Source organism: Psammomys obesus, unplaced genomic scaffold (genome assembly GCF_907164565.1).
Source record: "Psammomys obesus unplaced genomic scaffold, mPsaObe1.curated_primary_1811, whole genome shotgun sequence".
Lineage (NCBI taxonomy): Eukaryota > Metazoa > Chordata > Mammalia > Rodentia > Muridae > Psammomys > Psammomys obesus.
This window is the reverse complement of record NW_026596085.1, coordinates 2,140,151-2,162,295: the sequence shown is the minus strand read 5'-3', so window position 1 is coordinate 2,162,295 and position 22,145 is coordinate 2,140,151. Positions and strand designations below refer to the sequence as shown.

General features: G+C 54.0%; 1 protein-coding gene across 3 annotated transcripts; it reads left to right on the top strand.

Moving 5' to 3' along the window:
• Positions 1–10,099: 10,099 nt before the first annotated feature.
• On the top strand, positions 10,100–14,219 carry Dnajc22 (DnaJ heat shock protein family (Hsp40) member C22). Of its 3 annotated transcripts, none has more exons than XM_055627237.1 (4): positions 10,100–10,224; positions 10,870–11,001; positions 11,098–12,051; positions 13,789–14,219. In XM_055627237.1, the coding sequence occupies exons 3-4, from the start codon at positions 11,212–11,214 to the stop codon at positions 13,972–13,974; spliced, it is 1,026 nt and encodes a 341-aa protein (XP_055483212.1). In that variant the 5' UTR covers positions 10,100–10,224; positions 10,870–11,001; positions 11,098–11,211; the 3' UTR covers positions 13,975–14,219. The 3 variants fall into 3 exon arrangements, with proteins under 3 accessions (XP_055483212.1, XP_055483213.1, XP_055483211.1); XM_055627238.1 differs by lacking the exon at positions 10,870–11,001 and adding an exon at positions 10,744–10,812; XM_055627236.1 differs by lacking the exon at positions 10,870–11,001.
• Positions 14,220–22,145: the final 7,926 nt, after the last annotated feature.

Genomic DNA, 22,145 nt, shown 5'->3' with positions numbered 1-22,145 from the left:
CTCCGGACCTCCCGACGGCCGTGCCCCACCACCTCGCCCCGGCGAGTTCCTCCTGTGGCGGCGGCGCCCGCGCCCACGCCGCCGGTCAGGGTGGCGGCGCCCGGGGGGCTCAGAGGCCGCGGTGTGCGCTCACCCCCGGGTGCAGCCCTGGCGGCCCGGGGCGGACGGCCGCGCCCTCCGGGTCCGGGGTGCCCGCTCTCCGGACTGGTGCTTGCTCGCCTGGCGGAGTCCGCGTCCCGGCTCCCCTCGCGGCTGCTCCCGGCTGGACCGCGGACCGACCCCGGCTCTCCCGACGTCCCGGGCTCTGGGTGCTGGGTGCTGGGCGGGAGGGGTGAGGCTGTCGCCGGCCGCGACCCGGCCGGGGACTTTGTGGACCGGCCGCCCGCCTGCCCCGGCGGCCGTGGCCCCGGCGCTCGCCCTCGCCCCGGCCGGCGCCCCTCTCCCGCGAGCGCTCCCCTCCGCGTCCGAGCCTTCCTCCCTGGCAGCGGGGCGGGCGCTGGGAGGCGCCGCGCGGCGGGAGCCGCTATAAGCGGCCGCGGGCGGAGCGACCCCTGGCGCCCGGAGCGGGGAGCGCGGGGGCGGGGCCGGCGCGCCGCCTCCCCTCCCCGCCGCCCCGGGCCTCCGGGTCCCTCGCCCGCTCCCAGCGCTCTGCAGCGATCCCCAGCCCTCGCCGCAGGCACCCTCACTTCCCTCCTGTACCTGGCGTTCGGCGGTCCCAGAGGTTAGAGGAAGACGGACTCAGTGGAGGGGCAAACAGAGGTCAGGCTGTAACAGGCAGATGAGACCTCAGAGGGGGGCCGCGGAGCCGAACGAGGGGCGAGGGGGACTCGCGTACTAAACAGAAAACAGCAGGAAGGAGCAGTTCGCCAGCACGGCCCCTCGGTGCCCCTAACCAAACACTGACTATGGCAAAGCGGCCCACCAGTTCTTGTTGTGTTCACCAGAACGGGAAAAGGCAAATCTCCTACCGCCCCGACCCTGGCCTCTATGATTGGGGGGTCTGGGGGGGTGTCTCATAGCAGCAGAAGCAGGAGAGAGAGGAGAGAGAGAGAGGAATGTGCAGGAAACATACTGACGAGAAATCAGAGACAGAGACAGAGAGACAAAGCTTCAAAAAGAGACTGACGGCCCCAGAGCGGGAGAGGGAGAGACAGAGACAGAGGGAGAGAGAAGGGAGCCCAGACAGGTTGACAGATCGAGAGAGAAATGTAAATGGCGCGCTGCAGAGAGACACGCAGGTCCGTGTTCGGACTCCAATGTGACATATCAACTGTGAGGAAGACGCGGGGGCGGGGCGGTCCTGCAAGCCGAGGGGTAGGCTGTGGGTCTGTGTCTGTGGCCGTGCTGGATTCTGTGTGTGTGTGGTGGGGTGGCCAGAAGAGCCTGGCCTTGCTGTGCCGGGGTGAGTAGGACTGTGAATCGTGGGCTGTCTTTGTGTACACTTGTCTGAGCTGCTGGAAGAGGGTGTTTGTATGTCTCTGTCTTAGTCTTACAAGCTGAGACCCACAGAAGCCGGCTACCCTGTCTCAGGACTGAAGCGCATGGAATCCCCCGGTGAGAAAGAGGCTAGCCTCACTTGCCCTGCCCAGACTGGCACAACCCCCTTCTTGTCCTAGCCCAGTCTTCATCTCTTCATCAGCCCCACAAGTCTTGGCTCCTCCCGACCTCCCCAGTTGTTTGCTACTAGAGAAATAAGGCCGCAGATAATGGATACTTTTGGTTGATTATGCATAGTAACAAGTGTGGATTAGGTATTGGGTGACTGTGTCTGTTTTCAGAGTGACCAAGGAGTACCGGCTGTCATCACAGTGCAGAGAAAAAGCCAGCTGGTAGCTGCATCTTCTCAAGGGAGGTCAGAAGCTGGGAGGGTGGGATTAGGACTGAAGAGCTAGGGGCGTTTGGAGACCTAGCCATAGAGGTGGCAGCAAAGGCCTCTTGGAGAGTGGGGTAAGCCAAGGCTGTGCTGTGTAAATCTGTTTGTGCAAAACAGAGGGCGCAGGGCATAGCACACCGGCGCGCAGTTGTTGGTCAGAAACGGTGGTCTCTCCATCTTTCTGTAGTCCTTCTTTGGCCCCCCTGTGACACCATTCTCAAGCTGGAGCTGGGGCTGGGGCTAGGCCCTTGCTGGGAGCAGGGTGAAGTCCCCACCTGCCAGAGAGGATTGGAAGAGAAAGGATTGGCAGCCAGTGGGGGAGGGGTCTCCTCCTCCAACCATAAATACAAATTTTATTCAAGGTCTTTGTCACCATTTGTCTTCCTCAGGGGGCTGAGGGCCATGTCGGCTCTGTGTGCGTCTAATTCCGGATCTGCTCCCCCAGGCTGCATGATGGATGGATCAGAGGAAGCAAGTCACACCAGTCTCTCCTCAGAGCCCCAGGCCTCCTCCACCCTGTGTCCGACACCCCTCTTCTTCCTCCCCACGCTCCCCTCCCTCCACTCAGCAGCGGCCCAGCTCTTCCTCTGGCTGCTCCCCCTAGCTCCCGACACCCCCCACCCCTGTTTTAGTCCCCTCACCTTAGCCCCTGTCAGATGCCAGGTTTCTTCTCTAGAGCATCTCCTCTGCTATCCTCAGCGCGGGCCTTGAGCGGGGGTGACCAACCGGCTGCAGGCAGCATCGGTTGTGTTTGGTGTGTGTGTGTGTGTGTGTGTGTGTGTGTGTGTGTGTTGGGGGGAGCAGGCTTGGCTCTCAGGGAGCCAAGGGGCCAGCTCTATGAATTTATTCATGTTCTGTTGCTCTTTCCCCACACTCTGGAATGAAGCTGCCAGCTCACCAGGTCCTCCTCATAGCTTCCCCTCCAGCTGTCACTTTTGTCCAAGGAAAGATCTAGTTAGGGCTAAGACCAGCAGGTCTTCCTGGGGCCAAAACCAATGAGGGGAGGCTGGAACGGGGAGGGGTCAGGGACAGTTCACCCGAGCTTCTCTGGGGATCAGGCTAGGAGGTCCCAGGGAAGCAATGAACCTGAGAATGGGAGGCAGGCAGCCAGGGGTGCAACAAAAGCATGGTGCCTCTGGTGGGAAAGAAGAGAGGTGACTTCCAAGCTCAGCCCAGTCTGAATCCTGCACTAACCTTCACCCATGACCGCACTCACGCTCACCCTAATCCCAAGTTACACACTTAACTTCAATCCTAAAATGAACCTAAATTCCACAACAGGACTCCACGGGGAATCCTCACCTTCCTGGAACCCAGGGGTTTCCCCAGAATTTTCCCCAAGGCATTAGACCAGGTGTGTGGCAGAGCTCTAAGGGCTAGACTTTAGATTAGCATGCGATTAGCATATGATTTGCATGTGTTCTGTGCCTTCTACTCTGCAGAAGTTTTCCTGTTAAATTTTTATGAAGTCTAGCAGAAAGGTCCTGGCTCCTTGAAGGTGTTTTCTTTTTGTTCTTTCTTTCATACTTACTGTCACTGATCCAGCTGCCCTCTAGGGAAGAACGGGGGTGAGGAGGTCAGCAACAGAGAGAGGGTGGGAGGCCAGAAGTGTGGCTTCCATGGCTTGTACAATCCTCAGTTTCCTCATCTGAGAGAGAGAGAGAGAGAGAGAGAGAGAGAGACAGAGACAGAGAGAGCGCATCTGGCTGGTGTTCCCTCAATATCTAAGAACCCCTTCCTTTCCTCCTCTTCAGGACCGGAAGAAAGTGATCACACACACACACACACACACACACACACACACACACACACAGGCTCTGGCTTTCAGTTCTGTTTTAGAGGACACTGAAGCTAGCAGCTTGGGTGCCTGGCATTAGACCCCTGTATACAAAGGAGAGAGCTTCGTTCATCTTTGAGCACAGGGCATTCACTGCATGGGACTGGAGTCAACATCATGAGAAGCTGATTTCGTTAGAGGGCTGTGTCCATGCAAGTCCTCATTGGATCCTTTCCGAAGCCCAGAGAGACGACGGCAGCAGAGATGGCTGCTTTATCTCTGTCTGCAAAAGGTGAGGACACTGGGGTCCAGAACTGGGAAGCCATTTGTCCAGTTATCACCTTGTATGGAGATGTTCCTCGTGGGGAGGAGGGTTTTTCTTAGAATGGGAGTTTGGATGCCTCGGCTTCCTTCCCAGGGCTTGGAAAAGAGACAAGAGCACGAGAGGCAGGGCAAGGGTAAGAGCAGCCAGACAGGAGCAGGCAGCGAGGTGTTTGCAGGAAAATAACAGTCTACAGGTTGAAGCGCACAGTAGTCCTCGCTTCCACAACCTCCGCCAGGCTTTTACATCACACGCCCAACCTCTGCCCCAGCTGTCAGCTCTGACACCACCAAGGTTCAAACACTGGCCAGCGGAAGGCCAAAGGTAGCTAGGTAGAATGGTTCAGATATCTGAGGGGGCGCGGGAAAAGGAGGGGATGAAAAGCCAGGTAAGCTAGGGGAAATTTTGCTTACCCCAAAAAGGGAAGACTGCTCTCTCCCTCTGTGACTGATCCCCGAAAAGCTGGACCTGCTCATTTTATGCATTTCACGTTATTTTGGAGACCATGTGCCTGCATCGAAGGCTCAGAGGGCCCTTGCAAGCCGCCAAGGCGGGCTTTCCACTCATCAGCTAGTCAGTCCCCTTGGCCTCGCGCCCCAGACAGCCTTGGGTTCAAAACCCCGCTGGCAGCTCCTGGCTCCCCAGTGCTCTGCGCCCCTATCCACAGAAGGCACTCTCTCCACCTCCCTTTGGGCTGGCAACCCCTCCCCTCGCCCCTGCCACCACCTCTGGCCCTCTCCAGCCGCGGGTTAATGAAATGCGGCTGCTGGCTGCACAGACAGCTGTCACACCCTCGTTTCTCTGCTGGGATATTGAATCCCCCGCAGCGAGGCCAACAGGCGAAAGGGGGCAGGTGTGGTGCAGAGGGCTGAAGTTGGGGAGCAGGCTGTTGAGAAGCCAGGAGGAAGCGCCACGCTGGAAGTCTTCAGGGTTCAGCTTGGTGAGGTAGGCCTAGGGTGCTCTTTCTGCCCGGGGCCCCTAGTTCTTCCGTCCTTTGCCGAGCGGCAGACTCCAGCAGCCCCGTACCCACGGCCCTCAGACCATAGCCGACCTCACACTTCCTGCCCTCCACCTTGGGCCAAGCCTGGCTTCAGTGAGCTCAGCCAGCAACGCCTGAGAGCTCGCGGCGGCGGCCCAGTGCTTTGCTGCCATCTCCTTCCATCCCTTCCCTCTCGCTCCCCCTCCTCCCTGCGCTCCCTCCCCCGCGGCCGCGGCCTTTATTAGGGATTCCGCGGCTGTCGGTCCCGCCATCCATCCTGTCCGCCAGCAATTAGGCGGCCAGACAAAGAGCAGCTTCGGATGGATGAGGGTCCCGGCGGATCGGAAATGTGAAGGGTCAGCGCTGCCGCCCGCGGCGCACCCCGCTCCCCCTCCGCATAATCACCCGCTGCCCGTCACTCAGCCGGCCGCCCGGGAGCTCGGCGCCCGGAGAGGGCGGGGCCGGGGCTGCAACCTGGGCGCCCCGGCCCGGCCGAGCCGCCTCCCGCAGGTGCGACTCCGGCTGGGGAGTGCAGAGCCGCCGGCCAAGGCGCTTACAGGGAGGAGGAAGGAATTTGGGCATCCCCTAAGGGGATCTTGGTACCCGTGGCCCGAGGCCTTCCTGAGGCCAAGTGGAGACTAACTAGTTGCCAGAAAGAGGCAGATCAAGGTCCTGGGTGTGCCCTGCTGGGGGACCGGAGGACCAGGCCTTCAGGGTCTCCACGCCCCGCCCTGAAACCAAACCCAAGGCCACCCCTTTGGAAAACGCCAGGCCTCCAGCCTGTGGCGCCTCCTGTAGGTCCGGAATGACACATCGCTTCTCCATCCCCGCTCTCCAGAGTAAAATCCCAACCGTCCACATCAAATCTAGAACTGCTCCAAACCCGGGCGAACCCAAGTGGAGCCAAGAGGAAGTTGGGGAGCCCAGGCTATCCTGCGGGTTCTCCGGCGCCGGCTCCTAGCTGACAAGTCAACATCTCAATCTGACAATTAGTGGTCCAGGGCTGGGGGGGTGTGGGGGGGAAAGGGCCCTCGCTGCGGCGGAGCCCTCCCGGCGGGAGGCAGAGGTGGGCGGTGCTGGCAGTGATGAACGACTCAGGGGGGGCCCAGGGCCCGGAGCGCGCATTCATTACCCCACTGACAGGCGGACGAGGGCCGGGTGGGCGGTGAGTGGACGTGCGGTGCCGAGAAAGAGGCCGGCGGCGGCGGCGGGAGCGAGAGAGCGGTTAACAGTCCCATCTCCCCTGGATCCCCGGGTTTGCAGTTCGACCCTGGCCTTGACTGCCTTGAACTTGGCCTCCCGGTCGCTGGCCGCCTCCTTAATTAAGGAATTAGGGAATCGGAGGAGGAGACAAACTCTGCCCTTGGGTCGGGTGATTTAAGGTCAAACACCGAGAAAGGAGGTAGAGGGGTTTAAAACTAGGCGCTTTGGTGTCTGACCTCCACAGAACCGTGCGCGGACGCTCACTCAGGCGACAGCGCACAGCGGTGGGCGCAGCGGGCGGTGTGTCAGCGACGCCCAGAGTTTCTCAGCGGAGGTGCGGGCCTCAGCCCCTCCCACAGCCCCCCTCCGACTTGCTGTCAGTTCTGTCTGCAGTTCTGGGGGGAATGGCAGCCGCGGGGTGACAGCTGAGGTGTGCTCCCGAGGGTGTGTGACACGTTCACTGTGCGAGCTGTCCAGAGCACCTCCATCACGCCTTCCTCAAGGGCGGGAGGCCGTGCATGCTCTCCCTTCCCCGAAGTCCAGACAGCTCCTTGCTCAGCCTCGGAGAAGCCGTCGCTGCTAGAGTCCTCCTAGCCCACAGCCCCGCGCAGTCTGCCGTCCCTCGCGCGGCTGGCTTCCCCTGGCTGCGGTGACACCTGTGTGGTGCTCAGGTCAGGCGGCAGCGAGGAGAACCCTCCCTTAGGGCCCGGAGAAGCAGGCGTTGCTGCAGCCCCGAATCTCTGGACTCCTGGGCACAGTCCTTTCCTAGTTCACACCTTGGGAGGATAAACCCTAGTTACACACTCTAATCACCTCTCTTCGGCTGGCTTTGTCTCCACTCCTCAACTTCATCTCCAACCACCAAGAAGCTGAGCCTGGCCTCTCTGGGGCGGGACCTCCCGGACCTACAAGGCAGAGGATTCTGGGTCCATTGCTTTCCACAGGACACGGTTAAGGCGGCTCCATCTATCTGTCTTGCTCTTCCCGGGCCTACCTCCTTTTCGGGGCCTCGACAGTTCACTTTCTTTCCTCTAGGCTTTTAACCTTTAGGGGTCTCTCCCAATTTTGTCTCCCCAAATCTGGTCTTTGTTCCTCTTGGGGATCCCTGCCCCTGGGAAAAACCCAGCACGTCAGGGAAGCGCTGTGGGGGAGCCAAGGCTGTAGGGTAGAGGTTCCTCGCTGCCACAGTTGAGAACACCAGGATGACCAGGCCATGCCAGGGCACGCCCGTCCGTTGCTTCTCATTCCGGGCACAGGCGCCCGGTCGATGCCCCGCTGTCCACCCCTCCTTGCAAACGGCCCTCCTCCCGGCCCCCGCCCCTCCGCCCGCCTGGAAAAGGCAAATTTGACATTTTTAAATCCCGAGCCTTAGAGGGATCGATGCGGCCCGAGGGCCCCGCCCGGGGTCGATATTCCTGATTGGGAAGAGGCCGCTGAGCGGAGCCCGCGTGTAAATCACCCGGACGTGGGAGGTGGGGCGGGGGCTGGGGGGGACCGGGTGACCTACAGAGTAACAGGCGCGCGGCGGGAAGGGTCCCGGCCGGGCTGGACCGAGGGCTGGAGGAAGGGGGAGCCGGGGTTCGAGGGGTCCTCCCGGCCCTCCCCGGCCCGCCCGCCAGCCCCCGCGGCCGCTCCGGTCTCGCTTCAGCGGCCGCCACCCTCCGCTGCCCCTGCAGCCGCGAGGGAGGCCGGAGCCGGAGCCAGCCATGCGGCGGCTGCTCTCCGGCCGCTCCCGCGGGGCCCGGGCTTCGGCGCGGCTGTCACGGAGCCGACAGGCCGGGCTGGCGGGGCGGGGGCGGCGGGGGCGCGGGGGAGGCAGCTGCGGAGGCGCAGGGCCCGGCCGGGCGCAACAGATGTTTGCAGCACCCGGGGCCGGGCGGGCGGGCGCGGGGCGCGGGGGGCGCGGGGGGCGCGGGGACCTGGGCACACGCAGGAGCGAGCGTGCCAGGCCTGGGGCCGAGCGGGCATCCTGGGCGCCGGCAAGGAGGCTGGGCCCGGCGGAGGAGCGCCTGGTGACCGCCCGCGCTTGCCGCGTCGGGGAAACCGAGGCAGCCGGGACCGAGAGCGGCCGGCGGCGGGGGCTGCCGGGTTAGCCGAGGCCAAGCCGGGGCCGGCGGCGCGTAAACGCGTTACCGCGCCCTCGACAGCTGCTCGCGCCCGCCCCTCCCGCTCGGCCCCCGCCCCCCGCCCCGCGCCAGTTTATAGAACAACAATTTGGGGAAAACAATCCCGGCCGAGTGACGGCCCCGTAATTGTGACAAAATGAGTGTGCGCGCGGCTGGAGAGGGCGCGGGGCGGGGGCGCGGCGGGGCGGGGCGCAGGCGGGGAGCCCCTCGCCCGCCCCGGCGCCCCTCGTTCTCATTCCGGTCGCCTCGCAGCCCTCTCCTCTCTCCCCGCAGGCTTCTCCTCTGGGCCCGCCGCGCCTCCCTCTCTTGTTTCTCCATCGCTCTCCGCGCTGCCACCTCTACCCGCGGGCCCTCCTCCGGGTGGGCCTTTCCCTTGCTCGTTTCTCCCCCCCTCCCCCTCCACTCTTTTCTCCATCCTTTTCACGCGCTCACGCTGCCCTTGGGCCACAGGCTCTCCGGCAAGATCTGCTTCGCCCTCGCCCTAGTCCCTCCCTCCAGGTCTGGGCCCGGAGCCCGCATCCCCGCCTGGGCACCCCGGGTCCCGCTGCGCTCAGGCGGCCTGGCTCCCTGCGGGCGCCCTCCCCTTCCCCCGGGGCGCTCGGCACCCGGCTCCCGGCGCCCAGAGCCAGTTTGTTTGTCCAGCGGCGGCAGGGCTGCTGTTTGCCAAGCTTAGCGTCGCCCGCCTCGCAGCGAGGGCCCAATTAAGTCTCATTCATTATTCAGCGCCCCTGTCCGCCCCGTCCCCAGCCGCGGCTGTGCTGTCTTTTCGCCGCTCCTTCCCATCCCTAAAGGGACCACGTCCAGGGCTGCATTCCCACCCCCAGCTAAGGGTCGGGGACCTTGGAGGCTCTAAAACAGTTCACAGGTACGCTAGTCGGGGCTGGGAGATCTGATAGAGCCAAGCTTCTGGCTAAAGAAGCTGAAGCTCAGGAGGAGCCGTGACTTGGCCAAGGTCACGGGACTGCACCTGGGATTGGAGCCTGGGGTGCTGAAGGTACCTGCTTCGCCAGCTCCATTCCTGCGCGGTAACAGAAGACCCCCCCCCCCCCGAGTCCTGGTTTGGGCCTGCTCTCCTGCTGGCGCCCTGACCCTGGGTCCCTCGCCTGTGGCTTTTTCCTTTGCTCCAGGCTGCAGGGTCAAAGCAGCTTCCGAGCTCTCTGGATTCCGGGTCATGCGAGCTCCGGCTCGGGTCTGGATGTGCAGGCCCCTAACTGGAAGGCCTTGCGGCAAAACCGGCCGTCTTGGTGGACGCTCCCTCTTCCTTATGGGTGGTTGTCTGTCGCTTAAGAAATTAGAAGTGATCCTATACTGGCCATCTTGAAGCTCTTGGGGTCTTGGAGTGTGGAGAGAGAAGCGTGCAGCCTGGAGTGAGCGAGGGATCACCTCCTACTTGTGGCGGGGAGAAGAGAGAATCGAGAATTTTAATTTTATTTAAGGGAGTCACTTTTTTTTTTCTCCCGCCAGGTTGCCGCACAATCCGGACAGCTACGGCAAAGGGGTGTCCCAACCTTGCGAAAAGGTGATCTGGGGACTTTTGGGGAGCCTCCCTTCCGTAAGCGGCAGCGCCACCTGGCGGTCGTGGTGGCGTACTGCAAGCGCCGCGCTTGGCCCGGGAGTCGGGGGCGGTTCCAGGCCCGGTAGTGTAAAGCTGGGTGAGCCTGGACAGAGCCTCCCACAAGGTTTATACCCGAGAGGGCGGGTCGGAGAAGGCAGGACCGGAAGATGATTCCAAGGGGTCGTCAAGGGCGTCGGGGAGGGGCCTGGCGGAGGTGGCCTGACTTCACAGGACACAGTCAATCAACACTGAGACAAAGTCCACTTGGGTGGATGTGGGAGCAGGCACAGAGGGCCATTTTGATTCTGTGGTCAAAGGAAATGACTGGTCTGAAGCGGCCTGTCAGCCTGAGCAGCCAGGTACCGCGGCCCTACTGGGACTGCCTGAGGGTGAGTTCACTTGAAGTAGGTAGGACATACTGGCAGGCACTCTCTGCGCCCGATTTGATATTCTGAGGATTTTTGCAGCCTCTTTGTAGAGGCTCTTCAATCCTGTTTGGGGAGGGCGGCTGAGCTGTGGGGGTGCTAAGGTCTAGGTCAAAATGTTTTCCAGAATGTTTAAGTGGAAGGAGTTCAGGATCCCTTTCAAGTTTGACTTGGGGGAGATTTTTATGGTCTGGGGAGATGGGAAGGCTGGAGAAAGGCTAAAACCTGGGGCCAGGTTACCCAAGAGCAGCCAGGACTTAAAGGTGAGGCTTAGAGAAGACGCTGGCTTTCAAAAGGGCCTGAAACGTTGAAAAGGTATTCTGTCCAACCCTTTCTCCCAAGAATCCTTAACTCTTTCAGGAGTTTGAGGGGAGGATAGAAATTTAAGCTGGCTATTATTAATAATTATATTATTAAATTTCACCTTATGTGTGTGGGTTTCTGCTTGTGTGCACATGGCATGTGAGGCTGATGCCCTTGCAGGCCAGAAGAGGGCATCTGTGAGCTGCTGTGCGGGTGCTGGAAACTGAACCTCAGTCCTCTGGAAGAGCAGTAAGTGACCCCAGGGCCATCTTTCTAATCCCTGATGTTGTTGTTGTCGTTGTTCAGTTCACAGTGTCCCAACTGAAAACATTTAAAACATTCTCCTCCCCTTACATATGGAGTCACTGTGACTATAAATAACAGGACTGGCCTGCTAACCCAAAAGTACAAGACCTCTAATATCTGGGAGACCCTGAGGTAGGAGCAGACTTGACTGTTATCTTAGAGAGATGGTTTACTGTGTTGGGGCCTGGATGCCATCTGATGAATCTTCCTCCCCGCCCCATCTCTCAGGGTCTAAGGATAACTCTTGAGACTGTGGTGATTCTCACAGAGGACCTTGAGATTTCTACGCTCTGATCCATGTCAAACACCACTGAATTTGCTCTAAGACTCTTGCCCTAGAGGATGGCCAAAGGGCTCCTGGTGACCTATGCCCTCTGGGCTCTCGGGGGTCCCGTTGGACTCCACCACCTATATCTGGGAAGGGACAGCCACGCCCTGCTCTGGATGCTGACCCTGGGGGGCGGTGGTTTGGGCTGGCTTTGGGAGTTCTGGAAGCTCCCAGGCTTTGTTGCTCAAGCCAACGGAGTCCAGGCTCGGAAACAGAGGCCAGGAGAGGGGAGGCCACCTCTGAGCATCCTTCGCTTTGCTGCCCAGATGACAGTGGGTATCTATTTTGGTCTCGTGGCTCTGATCAGCCTCTCTTCCATGGCCAACTTCTATATTGTGGGCCTCCCACTGGCAGTTGGCTTAGGGGTCTTGCTGGTGGCTGCTGTTGGTGACCAGACCTCAGACTTTAAGAACACCCTAGGCGCAGCCTTCCTCACGTCTCCTGTGTTCTATGGCCGCCCCATAGCCATCCTACCCATCAGCCTGGCTGCCAGCCTCACAGCCCAGAAGCATCGACGATACAAAGCTTTGGCCGAGTCGGAGACACTCAGCGTGCGGCTCTACCGCATGGGCTTGGCTTACCTGGCCTTCACGGGCCCCCTGGCCTACAGTGTGCTCTGCAACACAGCCGCCACCGTTAACTACGTGGCGGAGACCCTGGGTTCCTTCCTGAGTTGGGTCAGCTTTTTCCCACTCGTTGGCCACCTTGTGGAGTCTGCCTTGCTCCTGCCTTGCCGCATCTGGTGGCTACTGGTTGGGGATCCCAGCTTCAACGGTAGCCAGTTCCAGGAGTGGGAGAAGCTCTATGAGTTCGTCCACAGTTTTCAGGATGAGAAACGCCAGCTGGCTTACCAGGTAAGCCCTCTCTGTTCTTCCCTCTCTCTGGGTGAGGCTGTCCTCTGGTGCTGGCAGCATACAGGGGCAAGCTGTTCTCAGATATGCTGGTTAGGCCCTGAAAGGGGTTCCCGGCTCCTTTGGGTTTCTTTCTGTGTGTGCTGTAACAAGGTGCATGATACTATTGGCGAAAAATACGTGTAATACTTTTTTTTTGCGAAGTCTCACATAGTTTATCTGAGTTTGTGTACGTGCGTCCAGATGAAGGCATGGAACGCTACCAGCTCCAAGAAGATTCCTTCCTATCCCTTCCCAATCTACACTCCTACTCGGAGGCTAGCTCTGTGTCATCTTTCCCTGAGGGTTAGGGGTTCTGTTTGTTCTTTGGTGTAGGAGAGCACGCTCATACCCCCACGAACACTTTCTGAGCTCTGTGGCACTGAGCCAGATCCCACATCCTATCGTGATCTATTAGGTTTAAATTTCATTATTGGAGCCAGCTGTGGTGGTGCACACCATTGATCCCAGCACTCCAGAGGCCGAGGCAGATGGGTCTCTGTGTGTTCAAGGCCAGCCTGGTCCTACAGAGTGAGTCCAGGACAGCCAGGGTGGTTATACAGAGAAGCCCTGTCTTGAAAAAACAAACAGACAAATTACTTGTGTGTGTGAGTCCATGTGCAGCAACATGAATGTAGATGTCAGAGGGCAATTGGCAAGACTGGAATCTCCCTTCTACCATGTGCATTCCAGGGATTGAACTCAAGCTGCCAGGCGTGGCAGGAAGTGCCAGTCCTCCTGAGCCATCTTTAGCTGGCCTATACCAGGCCAATAGGTAGCTGAGGCTGGCCTGGCCGACTTGTGACCCTCCTGCTTCTGCCTCCCTAGAGCTGAACACTAACAGCACACGCCACTGTGTCGGCTACATGAGGTTTGTTTTGTTTTGGTTTTGGTTAGTTTTCTTTTCTTTCTTTCCCTCCTTTTTTTTTTTTTTCCTTTGCCCATGTTTTGTCTGTCCTTGAATATGAAGTAAATGGGATCACCTAGTACAGATCTGGCGTTTTTCGTTCAACATTCTGTCTGTAATACTTGTTCCTGTTTGACGCGCAGTTTGAAGTGGTCTTGGTTTGTTGCCGCTCACTGCTTAGTTAGTCACGCTTTTGCTAATATTGGGGTCATTTCTAGTTTGGGACTTTTTTTGCAAGGACGTTCCTGTAATCCCTCTTTTCAGTCTTTGGCGGACACACATGCGCTTATTTCTCTCGTGGGGATGAGACCTGGCCAACGGTGTGAAGTTTTAGGTTGGAAAATGCAGTTGTAATTAAAGGTGTAATTAAATGCAGTGTCCTGAGCTGTTGGTTTTTGTTTTGTTTTGTTTTGTTTTTTTTGGGGGGGGAAATGTTTGTACTTTGTTTGGGTTCTTTTGTTCTGTTCTGTTTTGCTATTTTGCTGTTGTTGTTTTGTTTTGTTTTGTTTTTCAAGATGGGGATCCTCTGTGTAACCTTGGCTGTCCTGGATTTGCTTTGTAGATCAGGCTGGCCTTGAACTTACGTCGATCCGCCTGCCTCTGCCTCCCCGAGTGCTGTGCATTAAACCTAGGACCTAATTCCAGTTAGGGATATGCTGTGCGATTGAGCCCAAAGGGCTGAATTTCTGTCTGAGGTTCTGGCACAGTCCAGTACTAAGGAGCCTGATTTAGCAGGAAGCAGGGAGGGGCCATGGGACTCCCAGATACTAATATGTCACCTCTGCTTCATCAAGGTTCTGGGCCTTCCGGAGGGGGCAACCAACGAAGAGGTACACCGCAGCTACCGAGACCTGGTAAAGGTCTGGCACCCGGACCACAACCGGCACCAGACAGAGGAGGCCCAGAGGCGCTTCCTGGAGATCCAGGCTGCCTATGAAGTGTTGAGTCAGCCCAAGAGGCCCAGAGCATCCTGGAGGTGAACAGCAGCAACTCCTGGAGGCTGAACAACTCTTGTCAGCAGCACACTCAAAACCCGGGGACCCAACGTGTCAAAGAAGCTGCTTGCAGCAGAGCCGGAAACTCTGAAGGGAGGAGAAAGTTTGTGGTAGAAAATGTTTATGCTCTGAATTTCTAAATCCACGGCTGCTGTGTTCTTGATTGTATTCTGTTAAGACCATACAGTGAAAGGAATATTATAAAATCAATAAAATGTCTTCCAAAGAGACACCAGTGTCCTACCCCGGTGCATCGAAGGGATGATGAAGGTTATTTAACTCTTATACTTGTGTACAGCACTGGGTTAGGAGACTGAAGGAAAAATATGAAGATTCTAGTATTTCATATGCAAGAGGGAGTCCAAGAGGTAAGTCAGGGGTTAAATGTCAAATGCCAGGGGGAAAAAAAGTTTTTATTCCATTTATACCTTCTACTCTTATACTTTCCCTGAAAGGAACAGGTTCTGCGGCCCGGGGACCATGCCTCTGCTCGGAACAGAGTTGTGCAGAGGCCCTCGTGGGTTTGGAACAGGCTGAATCCTCAGGTCTTCTCGGTACTCGAAGTCCAAATGGCGAGTGCCCTGTCACACTCTCAGGATCAAAGGATCACAACGTGGGAACGGAAATATCACAGTCTGCCTTGCCCCCTGTTTTGAGCTAAATGTCATAACACTGTAAATGATGTGTTGGGGTACTGAGGGAACAGATGACATTGTTTTAAGGGGATTTGTAGACCGGGACGGCCTGGAACTCACAGAAAGGTATGCTTGCCTCACCCCCAGTCCTGGGAACAAAGGCCTGTGTGGTCATTCGTCAAATGTCATGGTTAGTTTTAATTGTCAACTTGACACTGTCTTGAATTGCCAGAGAGACTCCCTGAAGGGTTGTCTAGATCAGGTTGGCCTACGGGCAGCTCTGTGGGAGACCTTCTTAACTGAGGTGGAGAAACCCACCTTGAATGCAGGCAGTGCCGTTTTCATGTGCTGGACCCAGGGCAAGAGGGAGAGGAAAGAAGCTTGGCCCTCGTGTGCATCCATTCAGCACCCTCTGCTCCTGATTACGGAGCCTGCGTGACGAGCCTCCAGCTCCAGCCTTCCCAGACATGATGGACTGTGCTCGACCTGTGAGTCCAAATGAATCCTTTTCTCTTAAGTTGCTTTTGTCAGGGTCTTTAATCACAACAACAGGAAACGAAATAAGACAGGCCTCTTGGGAAGATTCATGATTCTCTATCCCGTGTGTCTTTAAGGCAGCTCGGGGAGGCCTGGGGAACTAGCAGTTCGTGTATTTCGAGGAAGCTTTATTTAAGCTGCATGTGGAAAAGGAGACCAGGATGTCTCACTCTGTGGGAGGCTGGGGACCAGAAACGTGTTAAAATGAGATACCTTTTTTGTTTTGCTTTTTCAAGACAGGGTTTCTCTGTGTAGCCCTGGCTGTCCTGGACTTGCTTTGTAGACCAGGCTGGCCTCAAACTCGCAGAGATCCTCCTACCTCTGCCTCCCTGAGTGCTGGGATTACAGGCTTGTGCCACCTCACCCAGCTTAAAATTATATACCTTTATTTGCTCTTTTCTTGCTCTTCCGGCATGCTTTATCCACACTTTTCTCCTGGGTGTCACCTCTGAGTAGTTCACACAGTGTTTTAAGCTGGAGACACAGCCTAGCAGCGTAAGCTTGTGCTTAGCATCCATGAGGCCTGCTACCACGTAAACCGGGCTCGGCGACCTCCCCAGTACTGAAGGCTTGTTTGTTTGTTTTTCACAAGGTCGCACTTACATTGTAATCTAGGCCTACCTGGAGCTCACTGTTTAGCCCAGGCTAGCCTCAAACTCACAATAATCTTCTTGTTTACTGATGCTGGAATTAACAGGTGTGAGCCAGCGCTACAGTCTAGAGGAACAGAACCCAGTGTGTGTGTGTGTGTGTGTGTGTGTGTGTGTGTGTGTGTGTGTGTGTGGTGAGCTTTAAAGTAGTCATAGCCAAAATACCTCTGAGCCACTGAGAAGCCAGTACTTGGTCCTTGAGGCCAGGATCTGAGAATTGAACGCAAAGACAGTGCTTTTGCTCACTAAGCCATTGTGCTGGCTCCCCACACCCCAGCGGGGGGTGGGGGGAATGAGAGAGAGAGAGAAAGATTAGGGAATGTAGTTTAGTGGTAGAGTACTTGCCAAGCACCCCCAAGGCCTTGATTTGATTGGTAGCTAGCCCCTAAAAGAATGGTTCTCAAACTGTGGGTCGAGACCCCTTTGTGGGGTAGACCAACCCTTTCACAGGGGGTCGCCTAAAATCATCCGAAAACACTGAAATTTACATTATGATTCGTAGCAGTATCGAAATTACAATTTTGAGGTGGGGACAAAAATAGTTTTACAGTTGGGGTCACCACAGCATGAGGCGCTGTATTAAAGCCCTAGCATTGGGAAGGTTGAGAATCACTGCCCTCCAAGCAAGAGAGAGACACACACGCTTTGAGGCACGGTCAAAGGGTCCTTTTTAGTTTCATTTTCTCTTGTTGCGACAGGGCTTTATTCTTAGAGCCCACAGTCTGGCCTCAAACCCAGAACCGCCCCCTTTCTCCTGGCGATCCCGCCTAGCGCCAGGACTGCAGTGAGCCGCCCCACCAGCTCTCTCCTGCTTATTTTGTACACATGGACTCAGACCATATGCCGCCCTTTGTGCATGATCTTGCGCATGTGGCATGATTTTTCAAGGTTCAGCCGTGGCCTTGCGTGCATCATTATCATGTTTAGTTCATATTTAAATTACTCACATCTCAAAGCTGCTCAGTCATTCCTTTCAAGGAACATCTATCTCATACCTGTACGTGTGGATGTGTATACACAGTAAGGTTTGCTGAATCGATACCTTCACACCTCCAATTCATCTAGTCTCTTGAATTATTCCCTTAGAATAAATCCCCATGAGTGAGATTATTAGGTCAAAGGGCATGAACATTTTTACAGCTCTTGTCAATATTGCTCTTAAATTGTGGTGCCCAACAGTAATGCAATTCTCAGTGTGTTCAGACAGAGCAGGGTACAGTGGGGCTATTAAGTTCTCAAGGTTTGGACAATATATCATCCCTTAAATCAAGCAGTCCAAGAATTTATTAGCGTTTCTTTTTTTTTTTCCTTCCTTTCTTCCTCTCCCTCTCCCTCTTTCTTGCTTTCTTTGTATGTCTGTGTTATTCTCTGAGCTTCTAGCTAGCTAAGGCTCTTGCATGTTTTCCCAGCACTGACTTTTTATTTATTTTTCTGTTTGGAGGCAGGAGCTCATGTATGTAGCCGAGGATGACTTTGAATTGCTATCCTTGTCTCCACCTCCCAAATGCTAGGATTACAGACACACACCGCCAAGCCCGGGTGGTGTAGATCTGGGACCAACCCCAGGCGTGCTGAAGGAGCATTACCAGGCCCTGTGTGTTAAAGCTGTGTTTGCACTTATTCTAAGACCTAGGGGGCTTTTCGGGGATCCTAGACTTGAATTTATTGTGTCTCGGTTTTCTTTAAAAATTTTTTTTATCCTCATTTTTGTTTTATTTGTACAGGCATTTTTTTTTTTTTTTTTTTTTTTTTTTTTTTTTTTTGCTGGCAGGCATGTCTGCATACCACATTCAGGCAGTACCCACAAAGGCAAGAGGGCATGGAATCCCCTGGGGCTGGAGCTGCAAGATGGTTGTGAGCCACCATATGGGTGCTGGGAACTAAACCTAGGTCCCCTGGAAGAGAGGTCAGTGCTCTTAGCCACTGAGCCATCTTTCCAGCCCCGTTATCTTTTCTTCTTTAATGCTGGGTGGTTCTAAGAAGCTAGGTGAAGGGGCTGGAGAGATGGCTCAGTGGTTAAGAGCACTGGCTGTTCCTCCAAACGTCCTGAGTTCAATTCCCAGCAGCCACATAGTGGATCCCCACCATCTATAGTGAGAGCTGGTGCCCTCTTCTGGTGTGCAGGTGTACATGCTGACAGAACATTGTATATATAATGTAGAAATACATCTTTTAAAAAGCTAGGTGAAGGTATAGTTTTTGTTTGTTTGTTATGGTTTTGTCTTAGTTAAAAACTGCAGGTTGTTACAGGACACATGGTACTTTCCATTCCCTCTCCTCCCTTTTTAAATAAAAACTTACTTTGTTGGGTTTTTTTATTTTTATTTTTAGTGTGCTTGAGAGTTTTGTCTGCATGTATGTTTGTGTGTCATGTGCGTACAGTACCCTCAAAGGCTAGAAAAGGGCATTGGATCGCCTGGAACTGGTGTTATAGACAGTCATGAGCTGGGAATTGAACCCAAGTTTTCCGGAAAATCCCCTGCTTAGGAGGATAATTTCCAGGGTTCCGTTCTCCCCTTTGTGAGAAGGACGGAACCACTGTGACGCTGGGTTGTTACAGGCAGGCTCCAGTTGCAGGGTGTGTTTTAAAGCTTTGCTCTTTCCTGGGAGACGTGGAGTAGTCTGTTCCGTTTAGCTTGGGCTCAGTGGCTAAAGGCTCTTACATGCTGCTTCAGGATTCATGACCTGAGTTTAATCCCTCGATCCCACAAGGTGGCAGGAGAGAACCAACTCGGGTTGTCCTCTGACCCCCACGTGTGCCCTGAGATCGTACCTGTTACCTTCAGCGCCTTTCTTACAGAAACACAGTGACCGAAAGGCATTCAGTTGTTTTGTTGGTTGTATTTAGTTTTGTTTTATTTTTGCTAAAGCGAGTCTTTAAAAATTTATGCAGCATTCTGGCTGAATGAGGTGCCATTTTAACAGTTCTTTCTCCATGCCACCCCATCCCCAGTTCTCTTTCTTTGTCCCACTGCTCATCCAAGCTTTTATCTGTCCCTCTGTTCATTTCTAGAAGATTGTAACTCTAAGCAAGGACTTTGCGCTTCAGCAGTTTAAATCTTACTAGCAAGTTTCAATGGAATAAAGTGCTGCCTTGTATGGGAACGTTGAAACGGAGCGATTCCAGACCTCAGTTCCACTTCTGTGAGGAGGAAAGCTGGTCAGTGGATCAGTTATCTTGAAAACTCGGCTTTTATCTATTTATTTATTCTTAAATTGTGTGTGTGTGTTGGGAACATGAGCATGAGTGCAGATGCTCAAAAAGGCTGTTAGATTCCCTGGAGTTGGAGCTACAAGTGGCTACCCTTGTCCCCCTTCATGGATACTGGGAACCAAATTTGTACTCTGCAAAAGCAGTATAGAATATTTTTTTTAAAGATTTATTTACTTTATGTATGTGAGTCTACATGTACACCTACACGCCAGAAGAGGGCATCAGATCTCATTATAGGTGGTTGTGAGCCACCATGTGGTTGCTGGGAACTGAAATCAGGGCCTCTGGAAGAGCAGTCAGTGTTCTTAACCCCTGAGCCATCTCTCCAGTGGGCAATATCTCTCAATCCTTAAAAAAACAAAACAAAAAAAATATTGGCTCTTAAAAAACATGTGTATGTGTGGAGGACAGGGGTTGAAGCAAAGCTGGCCTTCCAGCCCTTGCAGGCACACGATGCAGCCATGTACCCAAGGAAAACACCCACAAACATTTAAAAAATAACGGCTAAAGGAATCCGGCTTGGTGCTGCATGCCTTTAGCGCGAGCTCAGGAGGCAGATGTAAGCAGACCTCTGAGTTTGAAGTCAGCCTGGGCTACAGAGGGAGTTCCAGGACAGCCAGGACTGCACTGGGAAACCCTCTGTGTGTGTGTGTGGGGGGGGGGCAGATACAACAAACAAATGGAAGGACAGGAAGGGCTTGGGGGCCTATCCATGTGTTCGGCTTGGATGTCTCCCTTGTACAGACCTAGGAGGCATTAAAGCTCCTGCTGCCTCTTCACTTTGGACTAGGCAGTTTTGGTTTTGTATTCTCTCTTTTCTTCCTGGGATCCCTCAGGCTCCAGCTCTCTCTATCAGGGCGTTTACTGCTTCAGTGCTCCTGTCTTTGCTGATGTCACCCTTCCTTCCCATAATTCTTTTCCCCTCTGCTAGTCTGAATCTTTGTACTTCTTTTACGACCTAGCTTAAGGTTTATCCCTAAATGATACTTTCACTGATTAACTCTACCTTCAGTAATCTTTCCCCCTTGAATTCCTTTAGCATCCTTGTCTAAATTGTTCTGGTCTCCCAACCATTTTCTTACATGTTGCTGTGTAATTGTTCTGTCTCATATTTACAAGTCTTTTCTTTAACTTCATCAGACTCCTTAAGGGCAAGACTTGTCTTCTTCCAAAGCAAATAACAGAGCGTTTAATAAATCTGTAATCTTGGATAAATTATTTAACAAGTTTGAGGTTCCTTTTCTCGTTTCTTCCATGGGGATAATGTTGCGTGAATCATAGGGATGATGAAACAATCAAAGGAGACGATGTGTTGAGAGCACTTTATAAATTATAAAACATTTTTATAGCAGTTAGGCAGTATTCTTTGCTATATAGCTCAACGGGCCTCGAATTTATAATCTTCCACCTCAGCCTCCCAAGTGCTGGGATTTTTTATTCTGCCATGATTGGCTATTTTTATTTTGAATTTTAATAATTATTACTATTGTGTGTGGTGTGTGTATGATGGTGATTATGGTGATGGTGTATGTGTGTGTGCTTGTGTGTGTGTATCTGTATGTATGTGTATGAATGTACACGTACCACAACACACATAGCGAGGTCATAGGACAACACTCAGGAGTTGGTTCTCCTCTCTCGCCGTGTATTCCGGTAATCTCACTCAAGTCATCAGGCTTTTGAGACAACTGCTGTTAGCCACTCAGCCATGTTGCTGGCCTTACCTAGCTAATTTTTGGAAAAAATTATAACAGAAATGTAGAAATTAAGGAGCATCCTAAAATTCCAGTTTAGCTTTGACTATTGGAGTGTTATCAAATTATTGGCAATATCAGAATCAAGACTCAGGCAACAATAAAGCAGTTTTGTATTAATTCCATCTCTTTCACATAGAGATGGATTCACTAATGATTAAATTGAAGGTGTTTGATTGTTTGTTTACAGTGCTGAAGATTAAACCCAGAGCCTCTGTCATGCTAGGCAAGCAAGGTGCACACCCAGCCATGCTCTTTCATTTTTGATACAGGGCCTTGCTACATAGGCCAAGCTACCCTTGAACTTAAAATCATCTGCCTCAGCCTCCCAAGTGCTGGAACTACAGATGCACACTGTCATGGACCTGTTTTGTTGTGTGTATAATGTGGCAGGTACTAAGCTAATTGAACCCCTTAGTAGCACATCATGATTAATCCAGAGGATCCGGGTTCAATTCTTAGCACCCAAATGGTGGTTCACAAACTCTGTAATTCCAGTTCCTGTGTATCCAACACCCTTTTCTGGTCTCTGTGAACACAGACATACATGCATGCAAAAATGCCTACACACATAAAATAAAATAAGTCAACCTTTAAAAGATGTTGGAGCTGGGTGTGTTAGTGTATGGCTTTAATCCCAGCACTTGGGGGGCAGAGGCAGGTGGCTCTCTATGAGTTCTAAATAGTGAGTTCCAGGCCAGTCAATGCAGTGAAACTACACCAAACAAAACCAAAAGCTAAAAGAAACCCGAAACCCACAGAAGCCTCCTGGGAAGAGTTTTCTTCTTAGGAGAAAGCTGCATACTGTGTAATGCCAGCTCCCTTCACCACATGATTAAGAGCTCTGCGGAAAACTCGATGTTTTCTAAAGTTATCTGCTTGTCAAATGGTTTGCTTAGATAACATCCCCTTAGTATTACAGAAAACTAATTTTGGGGCTCAGTTTGGACTACCGCCATGTTTGGGTATGAGCAGTGGGCTGAAGAAATGGCTCACTGGAAAGTGCTCGTCTTGCAAGCCAGAAGACTTGAGGACCCCCAGACCACACTAAAACGCTGGGCATTGTGGTCCATGCTTGTGATCCGGTGCTGGAAAGGTGGAGCCTGGTGGATCTCTGCTGCTCACTAGCCAGTCATTCTAGCCTACTCTGAGTTCTAAGCCACAGAGAGACCACAAACAAAAAAAAAAACAATAACAACAACAACAAAAAGGAGAGGCTGAGAGATGGCTCAGTAGGTAAAAGCACTGGCTGCTCTTGCAGAGGACCCAGGTTCAATTCCTAACACCTACATGGCAGCTCACAACTGTCTGCAGCTCCAGTTCCAAGGGATCTGACATCCTAGTTTTTTCCACTCAGGGTCTTCTT